This window comes from Aquila chrysaetos, chromosome 21, assembly GCF_900496995.4.
Source record: "Aquila chrysaetos chrysaetos chromosome 21, bAquChr1.4, whole genome shotgun sequence".
In the NCBI taxonomy this organism is placed as follows: Eukaryota; Metazoa; Chordata; class Aves; order Accipitriformes; family Accipitridae; genus Aquila; species Aquila chrysaetos.
In genome coordinates, this window is record NC_044024.1 from 12,004,836 (window position 1) to 12,016,246 (window position 11,411).

General features: G+C 59.8%; 1 protein-coding gene across 2 annotated transcripts; it reads right to left on the reverse strand.

The window, feature by feature from the left end:
- Positions 1–5,697: 5,697 nt before the first annotated feature.
- On the reverse strand, positions 5,698–7,356 carry TMSB15B (thymosin beta 15B). Of its 2 annotated transcripts, none has more exons than XM_029996564.2 (3): positions 7,208–7,356; positions 6,683–6,787; positions 5,698–6,202 (listed from the first exon to the last, which is right to left on the reverse strand). In XM_029996564.2, the coding sequence occupies exons 1-3, from the start codon at positions 7,329–7,331 to the stop codon at positions 6,165–6,167; spliced, it is 267 nt and encodes an 88-aa protein (XP_029852424.1). In that variant the 5' UTR covers positions 7,332–7,356; the 3' UTR covers positions 5,698–6,164. The 2 variants fall into 2 exon arrangements, with proteins under 2 accessions (XP_029852424.1, XP_029852425.1); XM_029996565.1 differs by having other exon boundaries at positions 7,197–7,303.
- Between the last annotated feature and the right edge of the window lie 4,055 nt (positions 7,357–11,411).

An 11,411-nucleotide genomic window follows, 5' to 3' on the forward strand; every position in this document is an offset into this window, starting at 1 on the left:
GTGGCAGAGTGGGCTTCATGGCAGCAGGATCAGAGGAGGGGGACAGAGGGGCACATAGCATCCCAGCTGCCTCTTGGCAAGGAAAGTGCCTGGGCAGAGGGATGGAGAGAAGCCACTCCTGCTGCTGCTTCAGAGGTGCCTCTGCCCTGCCCACGGATGATTTTGGGAGAAGCAGCCAAGGGCCATATTCCCATGCTGAGTCCCAGCTCAGATCCTGCACCACAGCCTCTGTGCCCAGATCGTACCCTGCACCGTGCTCTTCCCACCCAGCCCAGCCCCAGTTCCCCGTGGGCAGCGGGACATTCCCCCACAGGCTCATCCAGGCATGTTTGGAGCTGTGACACCACATGGTGCTGCCAGCACTGGCAGTGGAACACCAGGGCTTGGGGACAGCAGTGTCCCTGGGGAGAGAACACTGACCTCTGCCTTGTCCGGACAAAGCAAGGCAACATCACCTCACGGGTGACACCCACCATGGAAAGGCTTTGATTTTGTTTTTCCATGCCTCAAGGTTTCCTCACATCATGCAGGCGCTCACGCAGTCGATAGCAGTCTTGGGCACTCCTGGCAAACCCCACCCCACCCTGCCGCGGCATGGGTGCTGGATGCATCCCTGCTGCCATCACTGCCATGGGTTTGAGCCCCCACCTTGTCACCCTCCAGCTCCCCAGGGTGCCATAGCCCAGCTGCTGCCTGCGGAGAAGAATAAATCACAGAGTGGGGGCTATGCAGTGGGAGCAGGGGAACAAAATGGCTTTTCATGCCATAATCCTTTGTAATAAAGCACCAGGGGGAAGAAAGACGATAAACAATGTCTCCTGTGTGAGCCAGCTGCTTCCTAAAATAAAGCGCTCCTCTCCTCCATCAGCTGCCCCGGCTCAAGCACAAGTGCGGGCACTGCCACACGACACCGGAGCTGCATCCCCCACGGGAGCATGTGCTCCTGCAGCTCCCAGTACTGCCCCATGGGCCAGTGGGAATCTGCAGAATGCAACTGGGGGGCCAGAAATGAGCGATTAATACTGGCCACTTTCAGGAGCAGGCCGTGAGGCATCGAAGGGCTCGGCACCCCCAGGCGCCAGCAACATGCATGCTGCTTGGCAAAGGCATGCAGCAAAGCTGCGTCCCACACCGGCAGCAACCCGAGCAAATGTGGGCAGCAAGGCGGGTTGCAGAGTGGCTCAGTGTGTAACTCCCCAGCTTTATTTAGCCCTTGGTGCTGGCAGGAGCTCAGTTCTCACCGGGGCTCTGGAGGAGAGGGCAGGAAGCTCTGAGTGCTCCTGGTTCATCATTACTCAGGCTGAGCCCTTGCTGTCAGGGGATAAGTAACCTCATGCTGGTAAACCTGGCCTCCCGGGCATTATTTCAACAGCAGCAGCAACTTCTCTGCTGCTGGAGAAGGTGTCGGGGTGTGCCAAGTGTGGCAGCCTGGCTTTGCCAGCCACCACACAGCCCACAGGAGGGTGTACCAGTGCAGGTGTCTGTAGGCGTCTGGTTCGCTTTGCTGGTGCCTTTGCATCCACTGGTCAGGGATGGTGGCTTTCCTGCCCCATGGCCACAGGGCTCTCCAGCACAGCGCTGCTCCCTGCCGCAGGATGGGGACAGCTTGTTTGTTAACCCTCCCCTTGTGTCACTGAGTATCCCCACGGTATGGTCTGACCTACAGTGCCACATCATACACATTCTCCCACCCCCTGGTGGCTTCCCATCAGCTCCGTTCCCAAAGGACCATGGTCACCAGCTCGCACAATATTTTCATTTCCCCATTACTTCTCACTCTTTTCTGCTTTCCGCTTTTACAGCCAAACACATATCCTCCCCAAAAACTCCCAGCAGGGGTTTTTCCCTGGCAGCTCGTGCTTGCTGCCCCCTCACCTCCCCTTTCCACCACGATCACTGTGGGGTTTGAGCTCTGCACTTGGCAGTGTGTCCACCCAGGCAGGGGAGACCTGGCAGGGAGAGACTGACCTGAGTGATGCAGAGGTGGTGACACATTTTCCTCGGGGATGTGGGGAGTGGTGGGTGGGGGAGGACCCACACGAGGGAGCTGCAGCATCTGCCTGACTGCACAACCTGGCTTTGCCATATCCTGTTTGCTCTGGTGATAAACCTACACTTTCCAACGGAGTGTTTACTTGGACCATCCGCGGTGTGGGCTGGGGCCGGCGATTTCGTGCCATCCAAACCCGGGAGCTGCCCCAGGCCCCGGTCACTGCCACCTCTGGTGAGTGGTGGTCACTCACCACTTTCTGCCGCAGCTCCTGGGGGCTGCCAGATGGAGAGCAGCCAAGGGAAAACCCCGGCTGCCGGCATGCAAAAGCTTCCCTTGTGCTGGGCAATCCGTGCTGCAAACCAGCATGGCACTGCGGGATGCGTGGAGGGTGCCACAGCCTGGCAGGCTGGGTGCACGGCTTGGAGGAGGGGGACACCGGGGTGCCCAGTGCAGGGCCATGCACAGGCTGACTCAGGAACATCCTGCAAGAAAGGGGATTATGATCCTCCACACAAGCGTATGTGGGGTCAAATCCTCTCCCGGCTGAGTCAGAGGGGATGAAGCAGCGGCGGGGGCAGATGCCCTTCCCAGTTGCAAGCCCCGATCTGAATTCCCTGGTGCTGCTGATCACCAGGTATTTGCCCAAATTCCTCCTGCCAGTGACTCAGCCTCCTCCTCCCTCCTCTGCAGTGTTGGCCACAGCTCACCATCCGATCGAGTGATGGGAGGAAACCGTCCCAGGAGCGGGGGGATAGGCCCTGGCCAGGGAGAGGCATGGATATTGCCAGGAGGAGCTGGCACATATAACTTAGCTGGTGCCTGACGAGGAAAGGTGGCATCGAGCCCTGCCAGGAAGGCCCAGCTCCTGGGATGGCATCCTCCATGCGTGGATGGGTGCTGGGGCAGCCCGTGCTGCCGAAGCCACCAGGTTTCTAGGGAACATCAGCCTGGCAGGCATCCTGGCCTCCCACACCACTGGCAACTGTGTGCCCATGTGTGCCAGGGTGAAAAAGGGAAAGTCTGGGGCAGGGATGGAGGGGAAGTGTTGATATAAAAGGCTTTTCTGTAATACTTCTCCCCTTACTGGCTAATCCTCTGCTGGCACCAGGGACATTTTGGGCACTGCGTTGCAAAACGGCTTTCTCTTTATCCTCAGACCTGAGGATACGGGGTTTGGGCAAGGTGTCTGGTACTTTGCTGTGCACCATTCTGGCAGCGATGTAGGTGGGAGAAGTGCCTGGGCTGCCCTCATTTTGGGTGGGCACAATTGCATCAGCCATATGACCCACTGAGATGGGTTTGCTGGGGCTGGGGAGCTGCCCCCAGCTCCAACTGATGTCCCCAGTGCCAGGCTGGGGCTGCCAGCCCCTGTAGTGGTTTCATCGGGGCACAGACTTGGCCGTGCCAGCACTTAACCCCATGTCTAAACCTGCATCGCTGTGTTCCTGTGGTGGCCACAGTGAAAAAGTAACCCAAACCGAGGTGCATCGACACCCCTGTCCTCACCCCGCAGCACCCCAGCATGCAGCAAGCTGGTCCCATGGGCTGGTTCCACAGGCTTGAGGTGAACGCTGGAGCATTGCTGGCTCCTGGCACCAGCAACCCTGCCATTTGTGGCAACCGCTGGGGAGCCGCAGCCCTCACCCTGGCTGGTGAACCAGTCAGCTCCATAGGAAGGGGCTGCGCAGTTGGCAGGCACCTGGGATGCCCGGCACCGCTGGGCAAAGTCTCTACTGCCCACCTGTGCAACACAGGGCAAAGGGGAGGTTTTTGTGAGCACGGCAGTGCCAGGGACGGGGCACTCCTGCCGTGACCTTGCAGAGGTCTGAGTGACTCAGGGCGAGATAAGTCGACTGGGGGTTTTTCCATGCCTGCAGAATGGCCCATTGAAGCACGACTAAAAGCACACAGGAGGGAGTGGCACTGGGTGCAGCCAGGGTGCTATGGGCAGCCACCAAGACCTCTCCATCCCTAAAAGCCTGGCTGAAGAGAGGGGATCAGCTCTGCCACTTTGTGTTTCCATTCCAAAAGCTTCATTTGGTTCAGCTCATGCTCTGGCTTTCAGGGACGGGGAAAGGGCTCAGGCTGGCTTTACGTCTGGGTTTGACCCGACTCCCAGCCTGGGTACATGAAGTGGCCAAGGGATTGCAAAGCCTCTCTGCAGGAGGGAGAAATGCTGAAGCAGCGAGAAGGTGCTTAACCTTTAGTGGTCTGCAAGCCCTGCCTGCTGCTCCCGAGCCCAGCTCTTGCTGACGTGACCTTTTCTACCTTCCGCTTTCACAGAAGGGTCCGAAGAGGCCCCCTGCCCCCTCCCCAGCACAGGGCTGAGCCTGCCTCTGCCCAGTGAGAGAAACCACCCCCAAGAAGGGATAAGCCCTGCCAGGGCAATGAGCAGCTGCTGCCACCCTGGCACCACGGCAGCCCACCCTGGCAGTTGGCACTGGGAAAAGGATTCCCATGTTCAGGATACGGTGCTGTCCTGGGGACATCAGGGTGCTGAGGGGCCACAGCCATGCTGGCATGTGCTGAGCTTCCCAGTGCTCAGCCTGGTGCAAGCAGCAGCCCTAGCTGGGCCTCAGCATTTCTCCCCACCACCCTCACCCCACGGAAAACCCCACACGCTGCTCTGACAGCACACAAACACCAACCTCTTACCTTCAGCTCTTTTGATTCTGCTTTTGATTCTGCTTTTTAAGGGGCAAAGGCAGTTGCAGCCACACAAGCAGTGTTATTTGCAGGCTGCGTGGAGGTACTATGCAGATAGGCACCATGTCCAGACAGGCGCAACAGCCCCATGTTTGTCTCCAGCTGACCAGGCTCACTAGGGACACTGGCCAAAACTGTTAGGTGGCAAGTCTGCCTCCACCTCCTCCATAAGCAGCCTATTCAGTGACCCTGCAGGCCAGGTGGAGGTGAGGAAATCCTAGCAGCATCCAGGAAGCCTCAGCATAGACCTGGAAGCACTATCAGACCCCAGCTTCCTCTTGCCCACACTGTGCTGGAGGCTGATGGCAAGACACACAGATCTCCACTCCTGCAAGGCAGGGGTAGGACCAGCCTAGAGGGTACCCAAGGGGTCTACCGCATTAATCCATCCTTACAAGGCTGCAAAAACCTCCTTCAACCAAGGGCAGGGGTGGAGCTTGGCTCAAGGTGAAGAGAAGGGCTGTGCCAGGCAAGGGGAGAGCTCCGCTCTTAAGAACCAGGTGGACAGAGCCAGCCTGACCACAGCACCAGTGGGACCCAGGCCAGCATCCACATTGCCAGCACAGGCACCTCCAGCCATGCAGGTGAAGAGCCAGCCCAGCTCCACAAGTGATGTTTCAGGCAGGGGACACTAACCTCTCTGAAGCAGGAGGCTCAGCCTTCAGGTGGGCAGGAAGGCTCAGGTTAGCCTCTACTTGAAGATGCACCAAGAAACTGCTATGGTGGTGGGACTGCTGGTGGAACACAGTGGCCTCAGCCAGCTGAGCCCCCAGCACCACAGCAGCAACACTCCCAGCTCTGGTCTCCCCCAGGCCACCAGGAACTGAGCCCTGCACAAACACCAAGCTGGACTTGCCCTGCAGGGAACCATCCCATATAGCCCTCTGAGCAACACCAAACCACCAGCACTGGCTCCACCAGGCAGAGACCTTCCCACCCCCTGGGCAAGCCAAGCTGCAGCCTGAACCTTTGCCAGGGAAGAAGCCACAAGCCATAGGTAGGTCATTACATTTTTTATTTTATAATAAACTTCTCATTTTTCCCCCAAGGAAGACAAAAAACTGTGAGTGAGGCTACAGAACACTGTCAGTGAATAATATGCGAGACAGACCCAGGCCACAGGCCAGGCCAGAAAGGATCCCCACTCCCCCAGGCAGAAGCGGTCTGTCCCCAGGAGCCTCCATAGCCCTTGCTCACCTCCCCACTGCATTAGAGCAACATCAGAGCTGTCAACAGGAGTTGGCTGAGCAGCAGAGATGGGGCTAGGTCAGGCTATTGATGGACTGAGAGGGCCACACTTTTTTCCCCCCACCCGCCAAAGCTGCCAGCAAGGTGGGACAGTGGGTTAGGTGATGCAGCTGTTTCCTATACATGTACATGATGTAAATTTAAAAAAAAAAAAAACACATGATTTAATTCAAAGCAAAAAAATCAAGTGGTCACTCTTCCTGCAGGCCATCTCACTCTAGGAGGACTTCACACATTCCTTCTCCTGCTCAATAGCTGAAAGAGAAGAGAGGTCCATTAGTCTCTGGCGCTTTTTTGTGGAAACACCCACTGGAGAAGGTTGCGGAGCAATCACTCGGGCCCTGGCACCCAGTTTTACAGTCTGACCCCAAGTGAGGTAGGCAAGCACTTCAAGTCAGAGGGTGATGAGACACGCACAGGGGTGACAGCAAGTTGGGCACCTGCCTTCAGCTCTCCTCAGGGAAATCATGCCCCGAGGCAGCAGCTTGGACCAACAGCCCTCCGAGCAGGATGCAGAGGGCCATACCCTGACCCCTCACCTCGCACTCAGTGGTCTTCTCTGGGTCAGAGCCTAACTGCCCCAAAGCCTCTCTCCATCGGACACCGCGGTGGTGAGACCAGCACCCGAGGGCACCCCTCCACCGGCCGTGGCCAACGCGTGCGTCCCGCGCAGCCCAACGCTGGGGCTCCACCCTGGTCCCAGCCAGCCCCCCCCACCCCCGCCGCTGCACTCACTCTCCTTGGAGGGCAGCGTGTTCTTCTCCTCCGTGTTGGTTTTCTTCAGCTTCTTCTTGTCGAATTTCTCCACCTCCGAGAGGTCTGGCTTGTCGCACATTTTGCCTGCGAGACCGCCCCCCGCCCCGCGGTCAGCCGAGGTTCCCGGAGATGGGGAGCGGCAAGAACAAAGGCGGCCCGGCCCGCCCCGGCCCCCCCGCCCGGCCCCCGCCGCGGACAATAGCGCAGGGCGGGGCGCGCCGCCGCCGCCGCCGCCCCGGGCACCGCGCCGCTCCCCGGCTCCGGGCAGCCCCGGACCGGCTGGGCGGCCACCTGGGGCGGCCCCCAACCTCCGCCCCCCGCGCTCGCGTCCGCTGGGGGAGACCTCCCCGCCCGCCCTCGCCCGCCGCGCTCCCCGCGGCACGCAGCCCGGCCCGCCCGGGACCCCCCCTCGCCGCGTGCCCGCAGCCCCCGCCCGGGGACGCCCCCCCCTCGCGCGCAGCCCCCGGCGCAGGCAGCTCCTCGGCGAGAGAGCCGCCGCCGTACCGGTGCCGTGCCGCGCTGCGCCGCCCGTCCCGTCCCACCCCGCTCCGCTTCCAGGTGAGGCTGGCGCGCGCGGCGTGGGGCGGCGCCTTATATAGGCCGGCCGCCGCCCAGCCCGCGCGCCCATTGGCCGCCCGCCGCCCGCTGAGCCTGCCGGGAAGCGTAGTCCGCCCGCCGGCCGCCGCCGCCGCGCCGCCCCCGCCGGGAGAACTGCCGCTCCCGAGGCGCCCCGCGGCGGGGGGGAGGGAGCGGGGAGCGGGGCGGAGCGCGCTGGGGGCCGCGCCCCTGTGGGAGCCGCGCCCCTGTGGGAGCCGCGCCCCTGTGGGAGCCGCGGCGGGGGAGCGCGTCACCCGCCCTCGGCGGTCGCGGACGCGGCCGGAGCTGCCGCCCGCCCTGCGCCCCCGCCCGGGGCAGCCCCGCGCGCTCACGGGTGCGCGCCCCGTGCCTGCAGGCTCAGCACGGGCTCGGCACGCCGCCCGCGGCGTGTGCGCGCACGTGCACGCGCCGCCAGCTGGATCCCACCCAGCCCTGCCGCCACCCCCGCTCCCCGCACCTGGGTGCCACCCCGCGGGACCGGGAGTCCCCAGGGCCACCGTCCCGGCCCCGAACCCTCTCCCCTGAAGCAGATGCCCCGCAGCCGCGGGGGCAGCTGCGCCCTGCGCGCGTGGCCGGGGACGCACCCGCCGCTGGCCACCCCCCACCCTGCTGAAGCAGAACTTGTTTAAGCAAGCGAGCCCCGGGGATAAAAATAGCACCGTGTTTTCGCAGCTGTGGGAGATGCCTCACCGTCTCGCTCGACCCGCGGCCGCGCCGGCTCCAGCCACGGCGCTTCCCGGGGAGATGCGGTCACTGGAGCAGCAGCACCGCGGGCGGGCAAGGAGCAGACCGCGCTCGCGGGCAGAGGCTCTCGCTGGGCCGTAGCAAGGCAATAGGGTGCTGGAAGCCCGGGGGGAAGCCAGCGCGGGCCGGATGCGCTGGGGTGTGTGTGGAAAAAACACCTCGGCGGGGGAAAAAGCTGAGCATAAGTGCAGGCAGCCTATCTGTTGCTGGCTGGAGCGGGGAGCAGGAAGGATAGTGGCGGTCCGGGGGGCACCTGCGCACGGGCCACCAGGATGGGGAGCAGTTGAAGGGCCAGGATGCCTGGAAGGCCTTCCAGTAGGGTCCTGTAGGTGCTGAAGGGAATGAGGAGAAAAAGACAAAAGCATCCTGACCCCCACGGCAGGCTTGCCAAAAGCCTTCTGCAGAGATCCCGGTGTTCACGGTGAGCGGGAACCCGACATAGAGCACCAGGGGTAGCAGCTGTGCTGCAGCAACTCTCACAACCACCTCCGCCTCCTCCCAGCCTGCCAGCCTCTGGGTTTCTCTCTAGGCTTATCGGAGATTTTGCAGAGAAAATCCCCAGCAAGCATAAAGAAACACTTGCTTTGTGTTTTTTAGCTAGAAGGCTGCCATCTTGGGAGGGAGGCTTGGTGCTCTCCAGCGACAGCAGGTCTTGGCCGGAGGTGGCCCTTTGCAGCAAGCCCTGAGAACACAGGCACCTTGCCCCTCCAGCCAGCAAGCATGCTCCAAATTAAAGAAATGCCAATGGTTGGTGTACGCAGAAAAGGCAAAGGCTGAGATCTAAGGCTGGTTGCTACTCTGAGAGAAGTCTGGATGGCAAACAGCCTCCAGTCCCTGTCCCCCAGCGGGGTGGGGGAAGAGGAAGAGGCTGCAGGCAAAGCCCCAGGCCAGGCTGCTCCGGGAGCAGCTTTGATTCGGTGTTGTGGCTGCTCCCCTCCTGCCCGCAGGGCCAGGTTTGGAGGGTGTCACATAGCCAGGAGCAGCAAGCCCAAGCAGGGCTGCCTTCACAAGCATCCTTCAAACCCACCCTGCAGAGCCTGCATCACAAAGCCCACCCTGAGCTGAGAAAGGGCTCATTTTTCCTGCACAGCCAAAAGGAAACAGAAAACCCACCCAGTTTCAAAATGAAAGCAGGAAATCCTTTTTGCCTTTATGCAAATAGTCAGACAAGTGTTTTACTGCGTGTTTACTCTCCAGCTGTGTCTGCCTTCCCCCCAGCTTCCCCCTCTTTCCCTGCCTGTTCTCCACACGCTTCTCTCCGCTGTAGCTTCTGTCCCCATCAGGCAGCGACTGCGAAAGGACCTGGTCCCCATCCTCCCCGTGCACAGCCCCTCACCAGCATCAACTGCACCCACCCCAGCCAAGGCGCAGCCCCTGTGCGACATGTTGCATCTCCTCGATGCTGCAGCACTTTGCAAACCCGGGGTCTTTGTCTGGGCACAAAGCCGCCACGGCAGACACGCGGGCAGGGGAAGGGGAGCTCCAGCTTCCCCGAGCCAGCCACAGCCACGCAGGCACCGCCAAGCTCCTACAAACCACAGCTGGTGCAGCTTTAAAGCCAGCGCTCTGCATTTCCAGCAGGCAAGGTGTGGGGCTGCTGCTGGGGAGCTTTCAAAATCCATCTGGCACAAAGAGCAAGAAAGGAGCTTATATCCCAGCAAGAGCTTTTTCCCCTGACAAATTTGCAAAGCCTCCCGTAACCACACAACCCGCTTCTTTCTCCAGCGTTTTGGTATTTCTGCTTTCAATAATTTGTAACAAAAGAACCAAGACATCAACAGATAGGGGGAAAGCGGAAACAGCCCTGGCCTGAAACGGGAAAGAACAACTGCCAGCCATTTTAGATGAATTTTAAATCTCCCACAGAACAAGGCTGTCAGGGCTGAGATACAGCCTCGCTGATGGCCATTTCCAGGAATGCTTTACATTCTCTTGTACAGGAAGGAGACAGCAGGAAGTTTTCTCTATCTGATCAGAGAGGCTTTTTTCAGCCTCCTGCCTACTGCCCTTCTTGCCCACAGGGACAGGCAGGGCACCACCACAGCCAGCTGGGACCTGAGCTCCCTTCAGCCACCGCTGCCCAGCTGTGAGCCTTACCCCGCAGTCCCCTTACCCCGCAGGGCCACAGTTTACTGTATTTTCCTGCTCATTGTGAACCCCAGCCTCCTGCCACGACCCTTTCCTTCCACCAGGGCAGGAGCAGAGAGCCCCAGGAAGGCAGCCAGCACACTCGGGCTGTTGTGTCTTACACCAGTGCTCATGCCTCCAGTGGATTTTGCTGCCCCTTGCAGTTTAAAGAAGGCCTTTCCATTAACCCTTACTACTTGTCCACCACCCAACAGCAGCAAGGCAAGCTGCTGCTTTCTCTAGATCACAGAAACACCCACTCCAAGAGATGACAAATCATCTGTACACTAGTAAGGCTCGGGGAAAAGCAGCACAAAGGAGCTGCTGGTGAGAGCAATTTGAGATGTGTCTCATCTTGCCCCAAGCAGCAGACGAGTCCTGCTGCCTGCAAGGCACAAAGGGTAAGCCCAGCTTTCACAGTGGCTTAAGGCATCCCCACCCTGCATATTAGCTTCAGCTACCCAGGCAGGTGAGCTGGGCTAACGTACAGGACTTCTGATTGATGTGTTCCATTCCGCTCCTGCTTTTACAGGGGGCAGCGGACAGACAGGCATTAGACAGCTACTGGCACCAGTACCAGCATCTGCACACCTGCAGCCATGCTCCAGCAGTGTCTGTGGCACAGCAAGCTGCTGTAGCTCGGTCCTGCTCTTCCAGCTCTCCAACTACAAAAGCACAGCAAATTACTCACTTGGTATTTTCTCCTGGGGAAGTAACGACTTGCTTTCAATAGTATTTCTTCAGCAGCTGAGAAGAAAGCCTGAGAAGACACCACACAATTCATCTCCAGAGCACCCTGCATGCTCCGTACTCACTCCAGCAGTTCTCCAGGACAGGCTGGAGAATCATCTCCACTACAGCAGGTAGCTCAAGATAGCACAAGCACTTCACATCATGGCTGATGCTGCTGGAGCTGAACTTGCCTGGGCTAAGGGATGAGCATCCCTGCACCACTCCCAGACTCGGACATTAGAGGAACTTGGCTCTCTGCCATTCACACTTCCGGGGCTGGTTTCCTCCCAGCCCATGCTGCAGTGAAGGGACACGCTTCCCACAGCTGCCTGGTACTACATCCATGAGTGTCCTGGATAAGAAGAGTGCATTCTACTACATGCACGTGTTAAAAGGCAGCCATACATGCTCTAATAGCACAATGGTTACTTCTAGTCAGTCAGTCACAACCTGCCTACAAATAGGTTCAGTAATTAGAAAGTTTGGGGTTTTTTTTCAGTTTAGGGAA